At 40.5% G+C, this 24998-nt stretch overlaps 1 protein-coding gene across 3 annotated transcripts in view; it reads right to left on the bottom strand.

Moving 5' to 3' along the window:
* The window catches only part of rab3ip (RAB3A interacting protein (rabin3)), a 51375-nt gene that overhangs the window by 5140 nt on the left and 21237 nt on the right, over positions 1 to 24998 (bottom strand). For all 3 annotated transcript variants that reach the window (XM_068000044.1, XM_068000045.1, XM_068000046.1), the window contains 7 exons: positions 24023 to 24288; positions 22555 to 22810; positions 20720 to 20815; positions 16616 to 16693; positions 15085 to 15285; positions 12841 to 12969; positions 11101 to 11213 (listed from right to left, as the gene is read on the bottom strand). In XM_068000044.1, coding sequence (XP_067856145.1) covers positions 11101 to 11213; positions 12841 to 12969; positions 15085 to 15285; positions 16616 to 16693; positions 20720 to 20815; positions 22555 to 22810; positions 24023 to 24267 — 1118 coding nt within the window. In that variant the 5' untranslated portion in view covers positions 24268 to 24288. The remainder of the gene's footprint in view (positions 1 to 11100; positions 11214 to 12840; positions 12970 to 15084; positions 15286 to 16615; positions 16694 to 20719; positions 20816 to 22554; positions 22811 to 24022; positions 24289 to 24998) is intronic.

The raw sequence follows: 24998 nt of genomic DNA, 5'->3' as shown, positions 1-24998 counted from the left end.
CAACATTTTTGAGCCATTTTTCCCAGTTTACTAACTTAGTTATCAACTATATCACACAAAAGAAACCTACCAGACAAGTTACATTTTGAACACAAACTCTTCCCTTACAAAAATGCAACAGTACTTAAAAGATCAATACTTTAGTAGCCTGAAATTGAGAAAGTAGCTGATTCAGGCACTTGTGCTTTACATTGTTGTGGTACTTCAGTAACTCATTAGCTTGTGGCTGTCATAACATTCATTAGTATAGCATAAATCTTACACAAAAATCAAAATTTCTATTAAAAGCTACACATTGTAATCCATTGAAAGAATTCATCAAATGACAGTGCACTCTTCGACAAATTAAATCAGTCTGGATACAAAAAGATCTTAAGGAAATGTAAAATACAATTTCAATTCGTCACTTGTTGGAATTTTGAACTATTTGGCGTGGAAGATTTTTGATTCAAGCTATAGTATGGTTTTGATAATGGTCAGATTCAAGATTCTAAGGATTAATTCCCAAAGGTCCAGCATCTTTTTTTTAAGCTTGACAAAAAAATGACAGGAGCCACTGGAACAAAACAGGACCAGATGTTAATGAGCTCTCCCAAAAGGAATGGGCCAGCCATCTCTTGACCCCTCCATTGCCTTTGTGTTGTCAGCCTGTTTGTATAGCATCTTGGATGAGTGCAATTCTGACAGCTTCATGGTCACTTTTACTGATACCAGCTTTTTATTTCCAAATTTTATGGTGGGATTTGAACTCAGGTCTCTGGATTACTAATCCAGTAACATAAACAATACGTTACCATACCCTTGGTATGAAGTGAACTGCAGGATGATCACTTTACAAAACAGTCAGCATAAAGGGCATGAATTTCTCAAAGGGACAATGTCTCCAAATTGAATTTGTATTCTCTACAAACAACCATTCTTCATGTGCGAGCCAAATTAGTGGTGGCAGTTTTGCAACTGTTGGCACCAGAATAGTGCCGATGCTGTCCTCACCCAATGTCCACCCATGCACACTTTCCAATGAGAGGAACAGGATATCAACCAGAAGTGCAAACCCTGGCAAACCCTAGTTTCCTGAATGAGGGCACTAATCCCATATCCATCTGACATCAGCTAACTGAGTTCAGGTCAAGAATCAAACCTTTGATCTTTTGGCCTGTATGGCAGAGTTACAAACTTTTGTTAGCAACTTAGCCATCAGGGCAGCTACTAAGCACGTTTTCATTAGCTATTACTTTACTAATAAAGGTTTTGGATATAATGTACAGTTATCACAGATTATTCAAATGGCTGTAATACCCAAATTAATAAGATAAAATACAGGCCTCTCAATACTGGTCTATTTACTCAATTATCAACACACTCAATAACGAACCAATGAGTGAATATAGGACAAATCAGTGAACACATGCCTTGGTGAGGAAGCTCTTTACAAAATTGGATTTTAAACTATGACTTTAAATAAAACTGAAGAACCATTCTTGACTGTGAATTCCCAACTTCAAGTTGTCCAGCAGCCTCATTTCTAAGCCTTGTATATTACCTGAAAATAACTGTCCATCATAGAACAAAGGTTCTGCACCAACTTTCTATTTGCATTAAAGCAACCCCTAAAGTATTAAAATCAATTTTGGCTTTCCAGAGGATCAGTTGATCTTGAGAAGTATTCAATCTTAAGTGCACCACTGTATATGAGAAGTGCAAAAAATAACTTACGTTACAATTTCAGCTCTCCATCCACTATATACAGAAGTGAGGAAAAAACATCAGGATGCAAAACAACAGAAAAAAAGAAAAGCAGCTTCAGCAAAAAATAAAACGAAAAGCAAGAATAAAGAACAAAGACGAGGCTTTTTGTGTTTCATGCAAAAGAAATTCTATAAAACTTTTTTTTTAAAACTACACCCATCACAAAATAGACAGATTAAATAGTTAACTCGTTATAGGCAGCAACAAGTTTTCAAAAGTTGATCAATGTTAATTTACCTAATATAGAAATGGTCCTCACCATTCTTTTAAAGAAGTTTGATCTCCATATAAATAGAAACTGCCATCATTCCACAGAGGATAAAATGCTACTATCCCTTTGAAAACTTAGAACCCCACTGATCTTGCCCATTTTGCTGCACAATGTGGCTTACTCTGGGTTAGACCGTACCCAGAAGAGACAGCAATGAACCTCAAGCGATATAAATAAAATACAGCAGTAAACAAAGCACTGCCCCCATTCATGCCGATAGGTCCTAAAGAGAAACATAGAGTAGATCATAGGGAGCTTTGTATGTGGAAGCTAAATTTCTTTCAAGTAATGAGTAGGCCCATACTTATAGCGGGTAACGACATTCTTTCTCTTTCATTCAGCATCCACAAAGAAATAGAGACCGTCACTTTAATACATGAAATCTGGCAATGGGGTTCTAAAGAGTTAAATTTTCAGGCCAGCTAGGAGCATAGCAGTGCCAGCGTGCTTGTGTTGAGCTGCAAAGTTAAGACAATAATAAAGTATAAGCCATGGCTCAGTAGTAGTACTCTAGCCTCTAAGTCAGAAGATTGTGGGTTCAAGTCCCACTCCAGAGACTTGAGCTCAAAATCTAGGCTGACATTCCAGTGTAGTACTGAGTGCCATCTTTCAAATGAGACATTAAACCAAGGCTCTATCTGCCCTCTCAGGTGAACGTAAAAGATTCCATGGCACTATTTCGAAGAAGAGCAGGGGTGTTCTCCCCAGTGCCCTGGCCAATTTTAATCTCTCAACCAACATCACTAAAACAGATTATCTGGTCATTACCACTTTGCTGTTTGTGGGACCTTGCTGTGTGCTAATTGGATGCTGCATTTCTTACATTACAACAGTGACTACACTTCAAAAGTATTTATTTGGCTGTGAAACTCTTTGGAACATCCTGAGTTCGTGAAAGGCGCAATATAAATGCAAGTCTTCTTTTTTCTTTATAAAGCTTAACAAAGGCAAACATACTATTCCAGGATAATGCCTCCAGAAAAAGCCACTAAGTGTTATTTTATGATATGGCAACTGCATGAATATGAGCTCTAATTTTCCTTAGTGGGTCCCAGCAAGGAATAAGGAGATACACTCAACTACACAATATGCAACCCTGTTTAGTAATAGTTTGGGAGGTGTGGCTTATTGCCTGTTGTTACTTTGGAAACACTCAGGGACATAAACATTCAAGGCAGAAGTGAGCGTTAACAGCCAAAGACAGAGCAGTCCCTGTCCTTCAAGTGGTTTTTAGGTCTGGTTACAGGAACTGAACAGTCCTATTATGCCCTTCCTGGTTGCAGGTTTCCTCTGACATATCCGGGTATGATTGCTTTGGCTTTTAAAAATGGTGGCTATCTATCGCAGGTCCCATTGCACTATGGTGCAAACACACCATTCTGGCATCTGCCTTCTCATGAACCTGCAATAGAAAGGGATGTGGGATACTTGTTGCTCTTACATAGCCAGCAGACAGTTCCCTGGTGAACAGGCAAAGATAAAAGATGTGGTCGAGGTTTAATTCTGAGTAAATTCAGATTTGAAAATGCAGCAAAGCTGCACTGAAAGAGACCCAAAAATAAATTGGTGGAAACAGAGCAGCTATTTGCAACAAGTTAAAAAGAGCAGGATGAGTGCACTTAAAAAAAATGAACCCAACATGGTAACAGCCCGTCATGCAGCATCCATTTTATATGTGCACTGAGCACCAAGTGCTCTGAAAACTATTATGGGATTGACTTCATTAGTCATTTTTCAGGGCTTTAATGACCCCAGTGCACAATACGTGCACAATTCGCAGCACCACAGAATTTCATTATGAAAGCACAATGCACAATTGTCTCTAAGCAGGGCTCATTGCCCAATGCACAGCAACTCTATGTGCTGCACAATACAGTATTGAACCCCACCTTCCGCCAGCCTTATTAAGAGCCATCTGTTGTTCATGAACTCTGGATGTCACAGTGCCAGACCTGTGCATGAGAGATTGGGTCGACTAGGCCTGTATTCACTAGAGTTTAGAAGAATGAGAGGGGATCTCATTGAAACATATAAAATTTTGACAGGGCTAGACAGACTGGATGCAAGGAGGAGGTTTCCCCTGGCTGGGGGGGGTTCTAGAACGAGGGGTCACAGTCTCAGGATACAGGGTAGGACATTTAGGACTGAGATGAGGAGAAATTTCTTCACTCAGAGGGTGGTGAACCTGTGGAATGCTCTACCACAGAAAGGTGTGAAGGCCAAGTCACTGAATATATTTAAGATAGATAGATAGATAGATTTCTGGACACAAAAGACATTAAGGGGTATGGGGAGAAAGCGGGGAATATGGTATTGAGATAGAGGATCAGCCGTGATCATAGTGAATGGCGGAGCAGGCTCGAAGGGACGAATGGCCTACTGCTGCTCCTATTTTCTGTTTCTATGCATCTGGGCTAAGACATCCTCCTTACAGGTTTCCAACAGGCCAGAACTAAGGACTTTCTGGGCCAATTGATGATCACAAGAATCATCCCTGCCAGCAAATTAACAGACTATCTAAGACTACCATCCTGATGTTCTTAAATCCGTTAGCTTCTTATTGGTATCCAGTTATCAGCTCTACCTCTAGATGGTCCACATTTCAACGGTAAAACTGATCACTTCTGAGCAGTGTCTATTTGTGCAGGTGGATTCTGCTTTTGTGAAAACACTGGTTCTCTGATTCTGTGGCCCTGAAAGATGCTGGGTTGACAGAGCAAATAATTCTGACTTAAACCAGCACCTATCTGCAAGGTGATAAGGCAGAATAGTAGGGAACAGTATCCACCCTGCATGTTGACACAGTAGACCCTATTGTCAGGCTATACATTCATCAGATTGGTGTGGGATTTACTGTTCAAATGGTTCAACATCAAACAGCTCATACAAAGGATCTCATTCTCTATAATCAGGATCCTTCCAAATGGGTATACCATTCAACAAGGGATGCTCGGGTTAGTAAAATTGCTGACTGTAAAGGTGACACTGCAGTTTTCACATTGGCACTTTGTGCACTATTTATTTATTGCAACTGCATTAACATGGACTATCAATAGCTGAATGAAGAACATTGTGCAAGTTCATTATAGAACCGGGCAGCACTTGCTGACAAGTGCAGCCTACAAGTATGTGGCCAACATCTTCCAATTGGCCACAGTAGCAAAGGGGGAGGGGGGGGGGGGGTCACGCTGGCCCCACTTATTGTCATTTACGGTACATTTCATCATTCAACATCTGAAGCAATTGAACTTTATCCACAGATGACGTGGATGGTCGAGACCAGGGAGCTAGACTGTCACATCTGTCACTAAATAGACATTGGCTATGTTTGAAACTTGTTCTTTCCACCTAGTATACCATCTGGAGGTGACATCTAGGAGCAACCGACCGAATGGGGTGCCATGAGCCAAGGCTGTGGCTTAGTGGATTAACAAACAAGGTTAAATGCTGGCCTTGCCAGCAACGCCCACATCCCGTGAACGAATAAAAAAAAATGTAGCATGTCATGCACCTCAAAGAGCAGATTTTGCAAGGTGACCTGGCACCTGATGTCGGGAAGGGCAGCGTTGGATAGGAGTGGCAACCAGGCGACACTGGTTGGTCTCTCATTATCTCTTATTGTATGCATGGTTTTATTCAGCTGAGCATCTATTAGTCCTGAGAAGAGCTGAGCCACACATTGCTACAGAATAATCTGCACATTGGCTCCCCAAGTTGAAGCAGGTAGTTTGCTGTTCAAGTTATTTCTCGTTTTTATTTTGTCAGGTTTTGGTAAGGTGTTGCTTGTAAGTCCATTGTAACACCTAGGTACACAGGCGTTGGGTCCAGACATAGTCCAGCCTGTATCCATACAGGAAGATGTTAAACTGTTTGTTGGCCTTTGTTCAATTTAGATGGAAACAACTAGAAACTGTCTTTTTGGCACTTGGTTTTTGTGTACGATGAAAATCACTAATGCCCTAAAGCACAAGAACTATCGTATTCCACATGGCATTCAATTATCTCCATCTATAATTATCCATATAACCCTCAATCTCATTCCTAACCAGATAACCATCTACCTCCTTTTCAAAGACATTATAATGTCCATCAACTATTTTGGTAAGAAGTCTTAATTCAACTGCTTTAACTGGGAGATAGGGGCAATTAGTCCTGCAATGGAGCTATTGGGCAAGAAATGGCTGAATGGAGTGGGAACCCTTCACCCATATCTATAGTGTCTTGATTTACTTTCTAATCTGACAATTTGATGTAGGCCATTAGTTCCATTCTTTTGGGCAATGCCAAGGACGCATTGGTATCCCTAATCTAGGGTCTCTGAAACCAATTATAGCATACCAACACTAGTGGAACTAATCACAAACTGGAGATCAAGCCCAGGGCAATCATGGTCTGTACAACCCTAGTTATTTCCTCAGCAAACTCAGAGTAATTAGGGGATGCCTGATATTGCCTCAATTGTTTATAAATATTCCTTGCTTAGATTTGATTCACTATTTGATCTGCAGTGAGGGATGCTTGTTTATTGAGCCAAATGGCAAGGTATGGCTGCAAGCGCACAATCAATCTAACTTCAACATTCTGATCGAATGAATTATCTTCATGTGAATGGTTGACCCCCTGGCCTTAGTCTAGAGAACACTACATACTTCAAAAAGTTTTGCAACAAAGGAAGACTCTGAAAACAGGCTTTGAGGAAGTTATGCACTGGAAAGATCTGTAGCATGCAGCAATTTTAAAGCCAGGAACTAGAATAGGCCAGCTGCTAAAATGAAGACTGTGGCTTCTGTGCAACTGAGGTATAGTGCAGAAAATGCTGCAAGAATTTTGCAGAAAAAAAATACAAGTCTAAAAAGCTTCAAAGAAAACTTCCTTAATACATGCAAAAAAAATCTTCAGAACAGTGGCTGAACGATTTGGTAATAAACTGAACCCAAAAATGACAACTGAACTCTTTTCTGGTGGGGAAATAAAGGAGAAGACCTACTACCAATGACAGGAGAAAAATAACTAAGGGCACCAGGCTTTGTTTAGTGGAATGAACAAAGATTACCTAATCATCCAAAGCATGAATTTCTGAGAGGTCCAGTAACCCAATAATTTTCTGTCACAAGATGGCAACTTCTATTTACATGTAGCTGTTGAACATATGTTGAAGAATCTGTATTCATATTAATATCTTGTAAAACATGTTTCAAATGTTCAAAGGCTCACTTACTTTTTGATTTTAGACTGCATACCTAGAAACATACTAGTTTTATATACTGGCCTAACTAACTGCATTAGTAAAAGTTAGATAGCTTCACTCAAATCTTTATTTACACAGCATTTCTAAATTATATGAATTAAAGGACTAGTCATCCTTGCTAAAACTAAATGCATCTCTTTAACTATGGCTATTATTTTTATCTTGTTTAATTCCGCATGTAGAAAAGGTTGAATCTTAAGTTCAAATCATTTTCATGAATCAAAAATTTGTTCTGCAAATTCTTTAAGCTATCCCAACATTTTTTTAAAATTTCCTCATACTGTGGCAGACTTATTACAAATGGTGCATATATATTTAATTAAACAGAACCCAAGGTTATATAAATATAGAGCAAGAGTGTAAATATACAGCCAAATACAAAACAGCAGTTATAAGTAGTACATTTCAAAAAACATTTAGACTACTAAGTGAAGTACACACAATGTCCGTCCCAGCACTGCTAACACAGGAGGTTGAAATCATATGTTTTTTTTTTAAATTCATTCTCGGGATATGGGCATTGCTCGCAATCTATTGCCCAACCCTAACTGCCCTCGAGAAGATGATGGTGGGCCTTCTTCTTGAACTGCTGCAGTCCTGTGCTGAAGGTGCTCCCACAACGCTGTTAGGTAGGAAATTCCAGGATTTTGACCCAGCAACAATGAAGGAACGGCGATGTATGTCCAAGTGAGGTTGCCGCGTGGCTTGGTGGGGAACTTGGAGGGAACAGTGTTCCCAATGCACCTACTCCCTTTATCCTTCTAAGTGGTGGAGATCATGGTTTTGGGAGGTGCTGCCGAAGAAGCCTTGGTGAGTGCAACAATGTATCCTGTAGATAGTACACGCTGCAGCCACAGTATGCTGATGGTGGAGTGAGTGGATGTTTAAATTTAGTATCGAAAGATTTAAATAAGCAATGCAGAAATAGAAAAATTCTCAAGTTTTGAAAACAGTGGCTGATTCGAAGTTGCCATTGAATTCGTCAATTTATTGAGATCAAATTCCAGTTTATGAATGGACCATCAAATCACCCAGCCTACTAATAAGATAGTCAGTTCCTCACCAAGCACACAGCATACTAATATAGCCTGGATACGAATCTATCCGATTAAAAGTTTTACATCTTCTACATGTCAACAGGGTACAAAACATGCCAAGTGCCTTAATTTCACATTTTCATGACTTACAACATATGCGTAATCAACATATTTTCCCAGCGTTCCAAGCATGCTCTTGGTCCATGCCCTAGGCTACTCATGACTAACATCACAAGAAATCTACTAGTTATATAATTTTTTTTTAAATGAACTGATCGACATGGATGTGGTTTTGGAACCAAAGACTGATCACAGACATAGGCACAGAGCACTGGAAAGCCCTTCCATAATCCACCTAATGTCATAAAAATGGCATCTTTGTTAATAATGTCAACACATTTTAACGAAATGAAGAAGGCAACTTTATATTTAGGTGCCTGCTTTTCTCCCCAGATATTTAGCTCAAAAATTCTCACTGATTTTACTGGCTATTTCGGCAATTGAAACTCATTGATTATCTTTTCATACAGCTCTTTTATGTTAAATTTAAAAATAAATCAAGTTTTCAGGAAACTTGATGAGGGGAGTTGATCTTAGGTTGCACGCTTTAAGAGGTCACACACACTGCTGCTTTCTTTGTACAATGAAAACAACTGAATGTTAAGAGAACTTGTTGGTCAATAGGACCATGTACAGGAATACATTCAGATCCTTCTGAGATCTCAAAATGGCTGAACATATCTAGCTCCAAAAAAACCATTAAAAACCAAAACACTGAGGGCTAAGGATGGAACAGCAGTGAAACCAGATGTTTCCTATCCTCCTGGCCTACGAAATTCAAACAGATGACCAGAGCCTGGGTGAGCAGAACCAGGCCAGGAACAGATGAGTGCAGCTAACTGGAGTCACAAAATTAATTACTAATCAATCTCCCGTAGCGTTGCACATGGTCTCTCTCATACCTGCCTGTTGTCTTTGTGTTGCTGTTTCGCAGTCTCTCATGTTCTGCTTCTCTTTTCCTATTCTTTATTTTGCTTTTTATTTTCACTTATGCTTCTCTGTTTATTCCTTCTTTCCTTTCAGGAAGTCTGGTGGGGAAAGAAGGCACCTACGGCTGCAGGCTGCAATTGGGGTGGGAACTGCAGTGACTCCCTTCCCACCCCCTTCCCCAATCACTTGTACTTCCCTCACATCTTCTACTTCACCTTCCCACTACTCCCTCCCCTTCCTACCACCCCCATTACTGCCATTACCTCAAGTTCTTCTCCTTTAAACTACACATTTAACCTCTGTACCCTCCCCTCCTATTTGTGCCACACTCATTCGCCTCACTCTTAATCCCACATTCACGTCTCCCCCTTTTACTCACTTTCCGAGGGCTGGTGGCAAGATAGTAAAGGCCCCCCAAACCCATTTCTCTTTTCCCCCTCCCGTTTCCCCTCTTCCTTCCTATCTGTTTTCCTCAGAGGTTTTGTTTACTTTCAAAGTTAATCTTTCTTTAAGAAAAAAATATGTAAATCTAATTGAAATAAAGAAAGCCTCCATCTATATATATGTTTTGTACTTTGTCTCATTGGGGTTAGCGTGTAGAATCACAGTCTCGCAGGTGTAAACAATTAGAGCATTTCTAATATCAAAACACAGGTGAGTTAATCACAAAGCATTTTGAGTGATTTGTGGGGAGAAAATAACACAGACCACTTGATGGCCAGATTGTGCAATTACAATGTGATCCATTTACATAAGCAGTTTACATTATAATTGTGGACATAAGAATTAATAATAGAAAAAAGGTTAATGAAAAACAGAAGAAGTTTTTTGTACACAGAAACTGCACACAGACACAAGATTTTTAATTGATTGCCTGTGGCAATGCACATGGGGAATCAAGCTCGGGTGTAATCATCGAAAGGTGGGATTAGAGAGTGGGTACATTCAGGCAAAATTCAGATTCCATTTTCAAGTCAGACATTCTTCCCTTTACTTTATATAATATTTTGATTTTTAAGTAACAAACCTCACAGTAACCTAGGAAGCAGAAAAGTAGAGTTGGTTGGAGCGTAGTAGTTTTTTTCTGCAGTACAGGCTGAGGAGATAGGAGACAAAACTGAGGTGCTACAACTACACCATTGGCAGGAGTGTAATTATAACATGACAAGTCTATATAGGCAGCTTCCATTATAAATGTGAACATAGAAGTTTATAATGGAAAAAGTTGACAAAGGAAGTGTGCGTATATGCAAATTTTTTAATATATTATACACACAGATATTGAGGTTATATTTTAATATGCTAGAGATTGGGAACAATTCAAAACTTTGATATGTAATGAAGAGTAATGCATCAAGAACCCACTGTACACAATACAATTGATTATGAATTTCTTTGTATTGTTTGAGGTTCCACATCATTTCCCAGTGGCAGAGAAGTAGCAGAAGTTAAACAAATAATAATCTGATGCAATATGTAAACCCAAATATTGGATGCATAGTAAAAAAAATTAAGAATGCCAAAGAGAAACTCAGAAATTCCATCAAGGAGTTCAGATGATGCAGATAAACCCCTCTAGCTGCACTCTTACATTCACCTAATCACACTAAATTACTGTCTTACGATTTGGTGTCTGCTATTTACTGCATAAAAGTAATTTTAAAAATGACCATTATGTCTTGGATTTCTATCAATTATTTAAGCTTGGAAAAAGAGAAGCATGTCTTTCTTCCCCCACTTTAATGATAATAATTGCAGGAGTAACATTCAACAATTAAAAGTAGTTAAATCCAAGTTAAACTTACTTGGGTCCTCCACACTCCACTGCAGAAGCTTTCACAACAGGAAGAGGCTGAAAACCAACTGGTTCAATGCTTAGAGTATTACCTTCCACAGCTTCAAGAATTGTTGAAGCCAGCTGCAGAAAAGGTAGAGAGGATTTTTACAATCTGTCAAAAATCTTGTTCAACAAACTTAATTACTATTAGTTAACCTTTTTTCTCATCTTGAATTTTAATATCCGTATGGATTACTTTCTAAACAAACTGCTCAAAATGAGTATTTTTCTCCAATTAAATTTTGAACTGTTGCTTGACTTTGTAGTCGAAATCTGGAACTCCCTCCACCAAAAGGCTGTGGATGCTGGGCCAATTGAAACTTTCAAGACTGAGATCAATAGATTTTTGTTAGGCAAGGGCATCAAGAGAGATGGATCAAAGACGGATAAATGGAGTTGAAGTACAGATCAGCCATGATTTAACTGAATGGCAGAACAGGCTCAAGGGACTGAATGGCCTGCTCCTGTTCCTATGTGCAACAGCACTCCCAGCTTGGGCATCAGCCCCCTGGTGTTGATGAGGACTACTTTGCAGGGTTGACTTAAGATTGCCTTGGTCTTATCCCAATACGATCCCTGACGGACATTAGTGAATTAGTAGGTTTTTACGACACAGATATTTTTCTGGTGCTACAAATTACAAATTCAACAAAAAAATTCACAACTAGGATTTGAACTCAAACCCTCTAAATCTAAGTCCAGCACGATAACCACTGGGCTACCATACATTTACAGAAGTATTAAACTGTTAACATCAGTTTTCTACTTCTTAAATGTCCTCTGATCAAAAACTTATTGGACGCGATTTTAAAAAAGGGAAAAGCGGATGGGTTGGGGGGCATTCAAAATCGCAACCATTTCGCATCCGCCCCTAACCTGCCCACTTCTGGTTTTCAATGGGGCGGGACGAGGGGCAGGTGATCAACCCGCTGCCAGGAGGCAGGTTGGTGATTAAAACCTTTCAAGGAGGCTGCGGGCCTCTATTTTTCCAGAGTTTCCAATTTCAACCCCTGGGGGCTCGGATTCCCGGGGCTTCTCTTCTATGCCACGTGAAAGTAGGCAAGAAGGCCCGAAACTAACAGATATGTCAGGCACAAGTTATGGGCCCGGAGGAGCAGGAGTGCTTCCCCCAGGCTCAACAAGCCTACCTGCAGCGACCTCCCCCCTCAAACAATCTCCGACCCCCCCCATCCCGATCGCGTACCACGACCCCCAATTACCCCCCCAATGATTGCAGAACCCCACAATGACCTCCGATCACCTCCCACAATGATCGTGGACCCCCGCAATTAACCCTCCATCCCAACAAACCCCCGTGACTGACTCCCGATCCCTTCCCCCATGACTGACACCCCCCGCCCAGCCATACAAACAAAGACTGACCTGGAGACTTACCTGAACATGTCCTCTCCCGTCCGACTGAGACCAGCCTGGTCATTCGGACAGCAAACCAACAAAAAAAATAAAAGGCGTCCTTACGTCAAAATCCTAAGAACGTCCAGGAAGCCCATACTTCCGGGTTTCCCAGCCACAATTTGAACCCCGCCCCCTTCCTGGCTCGGGGTCAAAATCATGCCCATTATAACAGGTATAGATTCAGATTTCAAGCACAACCTACTCAGTATGCATTACTGACTTCATTAGTTTCTACATTATTAACTTCATTTAGTTACTTTTAACTACATTGTTGATTTGTGCTCTTTCTTACCTCACATTTTGAAAACGTCAAGCAAGGATATATATCTTCTTTATAGATTCTGTCTAAAAAATAGCAGGTTCTATCCATTGACGGTTCTTCTTTCCATGCTTTAAATTCACCAAACAGAAGCGAATCAACCTTTTGCAAATTTACACAATAGGTTGTAAGTAAAGCTGAAAACAAACTGCAAATTTCTATGGATAATTCAAAACACAATTAATTGTTATTTATTTATTAATTGTTAAAACTGTGCCTTAGTTTTTTTGAAGTATGTTACAATTAAACTTTGCCATTTAGACTGTTAACTGACATTTGACTGAACTCTTAATTTACCTCCAAAGCTACAAAGAAATGCTTAGAGGTTGAAGTGTTTGCATCCATTCTGACTGGATGAGAAGTTTACATGATTACAGATACAGAAAATCTTTCCTCCTATCCCAAACAGAAAGCCACCTTTCACAATATCTGAGATTATGTGCCACTTCAAATGACCCTACTTTTGATAAGAATGTTAGCCTTGGATCAGTTGTAGCACACTTGGCTGAGTCAGAAATAGTGGGTTCAAGCCCTATTCCAGAAACTTGAATGTATATCTACGCCGACACTCCAGTGCAGTACTGAGGGAGTGCTGCACTGTCGGAGGTGCCGTTTTTCGGATGAGACGTTAAACCGAGACCCCGTCTGCCCTCTCAGTGGATGTTAAAGATCCTATGGCACTATTTGAAGAAAAGCACAGGAATTCACCTGGTGTCCTGAGATCTTGAAAAGCGCTACATAAGTGTAAGTGCTTTCTTTCGAACTGCAAAGCACCAGAAACGTCAGATTGCTGGGTTACATTAGTTAAGCCAAACCAAAACATTTGCTGCTAAGATTTTTCCTTTAACAAAATTGGTTCTATTTTGATTTGTTTTAAAGTTATATATTTGTTTTTAACAACAACACAGGAAAATGTCCCTCGGTGCTTCACAGTAGCATAATCAGACAAAAATTAACACTGAGCCAAAAAAGTTAATAAGATGGGTAACTAAAAACTTGGTCAAAGAGATAGGTTTTAAGGATGGTCTTAAAGGGAGACACAAGAACATAAAAGGAGAGGTGGAGAGATTTAGAGAGGGAATTCCAGACCTTAGGGCCTAGATGGTTGAAGGCACAGCCATCAATCGATGACTAAAGGAACGGGGAATGCGCAAGAGGCCAGAGTTGGAGGAACGCAGAGTTCTCGGAGGGTTGTAGGGATGCAGAAGATTACAGAGATCGGGAGTGGCGAGGTCATGGAGGGATTTGAACACAAGAATGAGCATTTTAAATTTGAAGCATTGGTGGACTGGGAGCCGATGTAGGCCAGAGAGCACATGGGTGATGGGTAAGCTGGACTTGGTATGAGTTAAAATACAGGCAGCACAAATTTATTGAGGGTGGAAGATGAGAGGCCGGCCAAGAGAGCACTGGAATAGTCGAGTCTGGAGGTAACAAAAGCATAGAGGAAGCTTTTAGCAGATGGGCTGTGGCAATGGCAGAGACGAGCGATGTTATGGAGATGCGGTAGGCAGTCTTTGTGATGGGTCAGAAGCTCAGCTCTGAGTCAAATAAGACGCCAATTTTGCAAATAGTCTGGTGCAGCCTGAGAGAGGCCGAGGAGGGGAATGGAATCAGCAGAGCCGAAGACAAAGGATTCGGTGTTCCCAACATTTAATTGCAGCTCATCCAGGACTGGATGTCAGAAAAGCAGTCTGACAACACAGTGGCAGTGAAGGGTTCGACAGAGGTGGTGGTGAGATGGAGCCGAGTGTCGTCGGCATATACATGGAATCTGAAATCCGATAATGTCGCCGAGGAGTAGCATGTATTACATGGGGGACTCCAGAGGTAATGGTGCGGGGGCAGGAAGAGAAGCCATTGCAGGAGATTCTCTGGTTTTCATTGGATAAGCAAGAGTGGGACCAGGTGAGGGCAGTCCCATTCAGCTGGACAATGGAGGAGAGGCATTGGAGGAGGATGGCATGTCATAGGCTGAAGAGAGGTTGAGAAGGATGAGGATGGATAGTGCACCACAGTAACAGAGGATGTCATTTGTGACTTGGATTAGGGCCTGTTTAATCCTGAAGTTACAAATTCATTTCAACATGAACTCTGCAGTTACAAATTAATTTGAATGTGATTGAATTTAGTAACCAAAGGACTCCAAATGAGTCATTCTACCTCATGTTACTCAAAATTTCTTTTTGAAAAAACTTTTTGAAAAATAAAACTTACCTCTTTACAATCTCTTACAATAGGTTGTGTCACATTCAGCTCTTGGCTGTTGCTGGCCATAGCACTTGTACTTTTATTTCGAGCATGTCCCTTTTTAAAATGAGCTTTTGTGCTCGGCTGAAGCTCCTTGGTAGGTGATGTTGGTGACGAGGACTGGACTAGTGTTTTCAATGCTGCCACTTCAGCTTGCAGTACATCAATCTTTTAAGTAAATGCAGAATAATTTTGCCACACAGTTAAATCATCATTACTTCTTTAGCCCAACAAATTTCTGGAGTAGTTTTATCTAAACTTTGCTTATATTTAAATAAAGCAATTAGTAAAACTCTGTTTAAATTTAAAAACAAAGATTTATAACTTTTTTTTTAAATTCACATGGAGTTTCAGTATTGCCTGTTCTGATGGTGTGCTTTTGTATTATAACATCGGGCCAGATTTTGCTGTAAGCGGGGAACGAACAGCACCTGCCGTTTGTTAGACTTGCATTGCCCATAGACCTTCTATGAGTTTTTGCATGACAAGTTCCTCTAAGTTAGAAATCAAAAAAACACAGCGCCCTCTACAGGGCATCTGGGACCTGTGTGAACAGGGCAAGCAGCTGTGTACCCCCTTAATCAGATTGAAGCATCGTTAATGACCAGCGCAGACTGAACCAGGAAGTATAAGTTAGAATAGTGAATTCAACGTACACATCAGGTACAGTAAGCAAAATAAAGAGAGGGAAAGAAATACTGGATTAAGAGACAGAAAGAAAAAGTAGGAAAATAAATTTTTATATGCCCAACAATAATCTCAATCCATAGGAATGAAACGCCACACTTGTATAAGTTAATTTGCAGTGCTAGAGAGGTTATTTGGCAGTAATTAAAACTTACAACGTCGTTAGAATGGTACTTAGACTTGAAATAACTTATGTTGTCGAGTTTTGTCTGTTAGCTGCGATGTCAGTACAGGAACTTCACGCCAGTCAATACATTTGAACGAGGAGTCAGTTGGCGAGTTGCCTTCTTTGTGCAACTTTTGGAGGAGCAGGTGATCTGGTACAGCAACTTCCGGATTTCCTCATTTAGTTGCACATGTGCAGTCAGCGAAAGTTGCTGTCCGATTTCCACATGAATAACGGCGAGTGCTGTTAGCCTCATCATTATTTTTACAGCAAAATCCAGCCCCATTTGTTTAAATGTCAGCCAAATGGAGGATCATAATGTATGCTGAAATTAGTTTACATTTGGCAATCACTTATCGCCTAAACACCACGTTCTGAAGGAGCATGCTAAGAATATTTACATTCTTTGCATTAACAGCTTCTCTAAATGAAGCAATGAACAGGTTCAGAGCAGAACCGAAAACTGAAAAATTGCAATTGCAATTAATTTCCAATCTCAATTTATTAGGATTTTAAAACATTTTTTTTTAAAACAGAACACCTTATGTTCAATTAAGTAATGAAAAATATTCTATCTAAAATCATGAAACTTTACTTAGTGTTTATTATAAAAGCTAAATTTTGCATCATTTTCCAAGTAGTTACCTTGCCTTGTGCTTCTTTGAATTGTTTCTCTGCTGCAGCTTGTTTAATGTTTGCTTCTCGTACCATTTTATGAGCTTCCTTAAAAACAAGGGCACAGTGAGGACTTTTAAACTTATTGGTTCCTTAAAGAGAGAATAAGTTCCATGAAAGCAAAATGAAAAAGTACTTAAATCCTCACATTTTGTGATCAACAGCAGAACATTTTCAGTCCTGATCTAAATTTGGTTCACTCTTAATTGCCCTCTGAAATGGCCTAGCAAGCCACTCAGTTGTAAAATCTCGCTAAAAAAAGTCATAATAAGAATAAAACCGGACGGACCACCCAGCATCGGACCACGACAAAGGCAAACCAAGCCCAGTCGACCCTGCAACCCTCACTAACATCTGGGGACTTGTGCCAAAATTGGGAGAGCTGTCCCACAGACTAGTCAAGCAACAGCCTGACATAGCCATACTCACAGAATCATACCTTTCAGCCAACGTCCCAGACTCTTCTTCACCATCCCTGGGTATGTCCTGTCCCACCGGCAGGACAGACCGACCAGAGGTGGCGGTACAGTGATATACAGTCAGGAGGGAGTGGCCCTGGGAGTCCTCAACATCGACTCCGGACCCCATGAAATCTCATGGCATCAGGTCAAACATGGACAAGGAAACCTCCTGCTGATTGCCACCTACCGTCCTCCCTCAGCTGATGAATCAGTCTTCCTCCATGTTGAGCACCACTTGGAGGAAGCACTGAGGGTAGCAAGGGCACAGAATGTACTGGGTGGGGGACTTCAATGTCCATCACCAAGAGTGGCTCGGTAGCAACATTACTGACAGAGTCCTGAAGGACATAACTGCCAGACTGGGCCTGTGGCAGGTGGTGAGTGAACCAACACGAGGGAAAAACCTACTTGACCTTGTCCTCACCAATCTACCTGTCGCAGATGCATTTGTCCATGACAGTATTGGTAGGAGTGACCACCGCACAGTCCTCGTGGAGATGAAGTCCCGTCTTCGCACTGAGGACACCACCCTGCGTGTTGTGTGGCACTACCATCGTGCTAAATGGGATAGATTCAGAACAGATCTAGCAGCTCAAAACTGGGCATCCATGAGGCTGTGGGCCATCAGCAGCAGCAGAATTGTATTCCAGCACAATCTGTAACCTCATGGCCCGGCATATTCCTCACTCTACCATCACCAACAAGCCAGGGGATCAACCCTGGTTCAATGAGGAGTGTAGAAGAGCATGCCAGGAGCAGCACCAGGCGTACCTAAAAATGAGGTGCCAACCTGGTGAAGCTACAACACAGGACTACATGCATGCTAAACAGTGGAAACAACATGCTATAGACAGAGCTAAGCACTTCCACAACCAACGGATCAGATCAGCTCTGCAGTCCTGCCGCATCCAGTCGTGAATGGTGGTGGACAATTAAACAACTAAAGGGAGAAGGTGGCTCTGTAAACATCCTAATCCTCAATGATGGCAGAGTCCAGCACGTGAGTGCAAAAGACAAGGCTGCTGAAGTGTTTGCAACCATCTTCAGCCAGAAGTGCCGGGTGGATGATCCATCTCGGCCTCCTCCTGATATCCCCACCATCACAGAAGTCAGTCTTCAGCCAACTCTATTCACTCCACGTGATATCAAGAAACGGCTGAGTGCATTGGATACAGCAAAGGCTATGGGCCCTGACAGCATCCCGGCTGTAGTGCTGAAGGTTTGTGCTCCAGGACTAGCCGCGCCTCTAGCCAAACTGTTCCAGTACAGCTACAACACTGGCATCTACCCAACAATGTGGAAAATTGCCCAGGTATGTCCTGTCCACAAAAAGCAGGACAAATACAATCCGGCCAATTACCGCCCCATCAGCCTACTCTCAATCATCAGCGAAGTGATGGAAGGTGTCATCGACAGTGCTATCAAGTTAAAGGTCAGAAAACAGAGAGTAGGAATAAACGGGTCATTTTCGGGTTGGCAAGTTGTAATAAGTGGGCTGCCGCAAGGATCATTGCTTGGGCCTCAGCTATTTACAACATATATCAATGACTTAGATGAGGGGACTGAGTGTAATGCATCCAAGTTTGCTGATGATACAAAGCTAGGTGAGAAAGTCAGCTGTCAGGAGAACGAAAAGAGGCTGCAAAGGGACATAGACAAGTTAAATGAGTGGGCGAGAAGGTGGCAGATGGAGTATAATGTGGGGAAATATGAAATTATCCACATTGGAAGAATAAAAAAACAGAATATTTTTTAAAAGGTGAGAGACTTATAAATGTTGGTATTCAGAGGGAATAGGGTGTCCTTGTACACGAAACACAGAAAGCTATTATGCAGGTAGAGCAAGCAATTAGGAAGGCAAATAATATGTTGGCCTTTATTGCAAGAGGGTTGGAGTACAAGAGTAAGGAAGTCTTGCTGCAATTGTACAGGGCTTTGGTGAGTCCATACCTGGAGTACTGCGTACAGTTTTGGTCTCCTTACCTAAGGAAGGATATACTTGCCTTAGAGGTGGTGCACGAAAGTTCACTAGATTGAATCCTAGGAAGAGAGGGTTGTACTATGAGGAGAGATTGAGTAAAATGGGCCTATACTTTCTGGAGTTTAGAAGAACGAGATGTAATCTCAATGACACATAAAAAATTCTTAGAGGACTTGACAGGGTAGATGCTGAGAGGCTGTTTCCCTTGGCTGGAGAATCTAGAACTAGGGGGTCGTAGTCTCAAGGTAAGGGGTCGGCCATTTATGACCAAGATGCGTGTTGTGAATCTTTGGAATTCTCTACCCCAGAAGGCTGTGGATGCTCAGTCGTTGAGTATGTTCAAGACTGTGATCGATAGATTTTTGGACACTGAGGGAAGAATTCTTTTTAGTATAATTGCTATCATGTCACTTCTAATCTTTCAGTGGCATTAATGCTTTCTTTTTTCAGTGTGACTAGAGCCAGACACTAGCGCATGTGCAGTCGAGCCCAGAGCACGTTGGACCGCACATGTGCATTGTAGGTCACCAACCGTGCATGTGTGTTTAGGGCACCAGCTGCCCTCGCTACCGTTCACTAAAAGCACGGACTGGAGGCCGAGCAACAAAAATGCAGCCGATGCAGGTAGCCATAAGGGGGGGTGGCAAGCCCAGCCCGGAGGATGGGGAAAAGTGGGGGGAAGGGGGAGCGGAAGCAGCACGGGGAGCAGCGGGGAAGGGGCGAAGCAAGGTGGAAGGGGAGAAGAAGGTGGGGAGCAGAAGCAGCACGGGAAGCAGAAGGGAAGGGGAGGAGCAGGGCGGAAGGGGAGAAGGGTGGGAACAGAAGAAGGGGAGAAGCTGAGGCCAAAGCACTGATCCCTGCAGCACCCTGCTAGTTACAACCTGCCAACCTGAAAATAACCCGTTTATTCTTACTGTCTGTTTTCTGACCATTAACCAATTCTCAATTCATATTACCCCCAATCTCATGAGCCTTAATCTTGTCTAACAACCTTTTGCGTGTCACCTTATGGAATGCCTTTTGAAAATCCAAACATACTACATCCACTGGTTCCCCCTTATCTACCCTACAAGTTACACCCTCAAAAATCTCTAATAGATTTGTCAAAGACAATTTCCCTTTCATAGAACAGTGTTGCTCTGTATAATCATATTATGATTTTCTAAGTGCCCTGTTACTATGTCCTTAATAACAGATTCTAGCATTTTCCCTACTACTGATGTCAGGCTAACTGGCCTGTAGTTCCCTGTTTTTTCTCTCCCTCCTTTCTTGAATAGCAGGGTTAAATTTGCTACCTTCCCAATCCACAGAGACTGTTCTAGAATCCAGGGAATTCTGGAAGATCAAAACCAATGGATCCACCATCTCTGCAGCCACCTCGTTTAAAACCCTAGGATGTAGGCCATCAGGTCCAGGGGATTTGTCAGCTTTTAGTCCCCTTAATTTCTCCATTACTTTTTCTTTACTAATCTTAATCATTTTAAGTTCCTCGCTCTCGTTGGACCCTTGGTTCTCCACTATTTCCAGTATGTTTTTTGTGTCTTCTGTGAAGCCAGATACAAAATATTTGTTTAAGGTCTCTGCCATTTCCTTATTTCCCATTATAATTTCTCCTACACATTAAATACAAACCTCAAATAAACTAGCTGTAAGTTCTTCTAGTTCTTGGCCCAGTTGGTCTCTTACTTTGGATAATCGCTCACATTCTTCATCTTTTAGTTTCAGCTCCTGTAATGTAGCAGTCACAAATAATTGCCATGTTTTACTATACAAGAACAATCATGCAATTATGGTATTTTTTGTAACTTTATCCAAATGTTTGAACCTTTAAATAAGAGATTTTAATTTAAATATCTTTACATAGTGCTCGTATTTAAGAATGACAGACTGATATAAAATCAGCTTAGTACCCCTTCTCTCATCCTGGAAAAAAATATCAAAATTGACTTTTCAAATGGCTTTCATTTTAAATTTTCCGTTAACAGCAGCAATTGCTAAAATGATCGCCACACTATATCTCTGGGAATGAAGCATGGTTTTCGTGCATAGTCTACTAATAAGAAACTTGAACTCTAAGCATAAGAAAACATCCCAAATAGTTACATACTGTAAAAATTGGGTAAAGGCTTTCTCCATCTTTTGTTAAAGCAAATATGCAGCAGAAGGAAAGAGGAAGAAAATATACCTCCTCTGTTCTATCAGCACTAACTGCTTTTTAAAGGAATACATTGACATTAACCTCAAATATGTTTAAAAATATAGATTTTATTTTTAAAACCACCACATAGTGGCTAGTCTCCAGACCATGTCGGCCAATTTTTCCACTTGACAATTTAAGATAAAATATAAGTTTCTTCGCTTGGACTGGGCTCCCTGTACCTCTTCCCTTCGCCATCACGCATTGAAAGCACTAATCAACTTCTAAATTGCGTGATTTTTGAGTCTCAAAACCACAAAGACAACAGAAGGTTAGGCAAAGCTTTAAATATTAATTAGACAATAGGAAGTATATTTATCCTGAAGAATATTTAAGGATAATCCTTAGTGGACTGTTCCTTTGAAACGATTCAACTGGACGGTAGCAAAGACTTTAAGTCTTTTTCAGATGCCAATTTTGAGCTTTAAATTAGCAGGAAGGATTGGATACAAAACACTATTATATGGTGACGGCACCCTACTTCCATTTCATTTAAGAAATTTTTGCCCCCAAAGAATAGGATATTGCACCTGTGAGACTTGTGCTAATGGTCTTAATTCAGAAGTATAAAAAGTCAAACTAAACGTCACAAACATGTTAGGAATGAATGGCTTTTAAAAAAAAATAAAAACCAAGTCATACAGTGCGATTCTTTTGATGACAATTTTGTTACACACTTTCTATATTTTCACAGTTAGATTGACACTGTCATTATTTTGAAGTATAAACACATACTACTGCTTTTGTTAATCAATGAAAGTGTTCCTAAAGTGGTTACATTATGGAATAATGAACTGCAGCAGATTGTTTCATTACTGTAAAACCTATTACATTCTTCAGAAGTGACAATATCTTATAAATAATAAAATGCATTTATGGACTCAGTATGCGTGCATGTGCACATAAAGATATACCGAGTGTGATAAAGCTATGTGCATCTGTATCTACTTTATTTGGTACTATAAACACTGCCAATTCTCAGCAGTAATTACAGTAGCCTTGCTGTGAAATAAAAGAAAAGCAAAATGTGAAGGAGTAAACTTTCCATTTGCACAGCCGTAACACAATCTCTCTGTTGTGCCGGCAATGTTGCGCAGAGAAGAGGCGCAAAGAAAGTCATGAACAAACCCTCCAATTTGAATTAGAATTAGTATTGGCTGCATTAAAGTCTGATCTTAATGACTTTTCGATCAACATTTATAATAATTCTTAAATACACTACAGTACAACTAATACATCACCTTTGACAATAAAACAAAGATAAACTTACCCTCTGAGCCTTAGCAAGTTCTTCCTTCAGTCTTTCATAGCCTTTCTCCCTTACTTCCAGTACAAATGGACTTCTCAAATGAGATAAACTGTCTGTACTTTGTCCCAGGACATCCTCTATACCTTCTTGAGCTTCATTTGCTATTACACCTTGTAAAAATTCCACCTCTGCACGATGGTTGCTGTTATCACTTGTCTGTTGTTTTGGTGAACCATGCACAGCTCCAGAGGTAGCATACGGATTTGACAACTGATTGCTGGAATCATTAATACCATTATGAAAAGATAACAAACTATTTCTAGAAATATAATGAACTAACTGACTACAGTCTATTTTCTCTGAAGCGCAAAACTGTACAGGACCATAGAATTAAAGAGATAAATTGAGCAGTGAAATTAGTTTTGTATTGCTCTAGCACAGCTACAATGGACCCAATGGCCTCTTTCTGTGCTGTAAACTTCTAGTCTGTGTGTGCAACATAATTTCATTTGCATCTAGAGGCAAAATTTGAGTAAAATTAGTGATGGAGGAAGGGAGTTTTCGCCGACGTCTGGCCAACATTTATCCCTCAACCAACATCATTAAAACAGATTATCTGGTCATCACATTGATGTTCGTGGGACCTTGCTGTGCAAAATTGGTTTCCATGTACCCCACATTACAACAGTGGCTACACTTCAAAAGTACTTCATTGGCTGTAAAATTTCTTTTTATTAATACACTCAATTCCAGGTCAATTTCTTCAATGTATTCACTATTTTCATTGAAGTGATAGTGGCATAATTCAATGCAAATACAGTGCCTTTTTAAACCATCACGTTGCAGTATTCAGCAACGTGTCACTTTTTTTTGCCAAATTTCTCGTCGTACTCACATTTACCAGGGTATAGATTCATGAGTGCCCTCTGGTACTCACCCAAGTGTCCTTTTTTAATGGGTGTGCCTAGACAGTTAGTGTCAACAGGTTGTTTTACCATAGGGGGCATCACAATCAAATCTGATCTGGTCCTCACTCGCTGTGCATAGAAGTGATTTCCAGTAGTGGTTCATGGATAGCAATTTGGAGTGGGAAATCTGCTGATATTTCTCCTCTCTGGCTCAAGGGTGCTAAGGCTCTGTGGCCACCCTATAGAATCGTACCTGGGACCTTCTGCCTTAGCTGAACTTTCACTTTACTAAATGACCCATCATTAGAGCTTGCCAAACATTAGTCAGTTAAGATAGTGCCCCATCTACTACTGGCCCAGAATGAACATTATAATTTGAAGATTAATCAGATACCTGTTTAGAAGGAAATAGCCAAAATATACATAATGTTCTAGAAATGCAAATAGCTACCTTTATGTTCTAAAGAAGCAGTTATTCCTCCTAAACTTATGCTTTTTTAACATGCTGTAACTGTGCAAGTTAGGAATACCACAGGTTAAAAGCAGTTCAGCTAGTAATCAAACCTGGAAACTAAGCATACCTGACATTTCTCGACTCTCCACTGCTGAGATGTTTAGAGGATGGATAAATTGGTTGTGTAGGAAGGTCTACAGCAATCAGTGTACTGGGCTGAACTGGGGTTGAGCTCACCAGTGAAAGAGGGTGATAAGGAAGTCCTGAGGTAGCAGTTTCTGTAGTGTCTAGTTGGGACAGTTCAGTGTAATCTGGAGAGGAAGGCGAAGCCAAGTTCACTTCATGAAAGCCTTCAAGAGAGTTGCTTGCCATAGCAGTTCATTATATAGAGCCCTGTGTATATAAAAAAGTTAAACGTCCATTTAGAAATTACAAAAGGAAAGTCTGTGAAAAATTAGATTCATGATAAAATGCTGTTAATCTCAGTGTGATCTTCAAGCTCTTAATACAGGGAAAAGAAGGAGATATGTGTACTTGACTGGTATGAGACAAGAAGCAAAAACCTATGAAGTAAAAGATTCTGAATTAGCAATGGTATTCAAAGAAAAACAGCAACAGAACTGACAATAGAAATTCAAATTGCGTAGCAGCCCAGTGAAAGTAGCTTTATATGACAGAGGAAGGGACAGTCAGATAGGCACCATCCTGACATCAAGATATATTAAAAGGGAATGCTTCCGTATTTCCCCGGTTGACAACTGAGCCGGTTCCTGAGGATACAGTAATCAAGAAGAATTTTTTTTTCCTATCACACCAGTACTCCTACCATAAAGACCATTGTTCTTTCTTCTGCATGGTGTTACTAATCCCAGGAGTTGAGTGAGTTTGATCTGCAAATTCAATCTGTACTTTATTTTCACATTCATGGGTGATGGGTATCCATTAGTGAATTACAAGGCTGTAATGCAAATCAAGGTATTCAACAACTAAACCCCAAGATTGTATTACCACACATCCATTGTATTTTATAATGTGATGAGGGAAGGGTGCAGTTCTACTGTTAGTGCTACTCCCACTGCACTGCACAACAAAAAAGTATGTTG

This window comes from Heptranchias perlo, chromosome 18, assembly GCF_035084215.1.
Source record: "Heptranchias perlo isolate sHepPer1 chromosome 18, sHepPer1.hap1, whole genome shotgun sequence".
Lineage (NCBI taxonomy): Eukaryota > Metazoa > Chordata > Chondrichthyes > Hexanchiformes > Hexanchidae > Heptranchias > Heptranchias perlo.
Note: the sequence above shows the minus strand (reverse complement) of the source record. Positions and strands in the feature narration are given on the sequence as shown.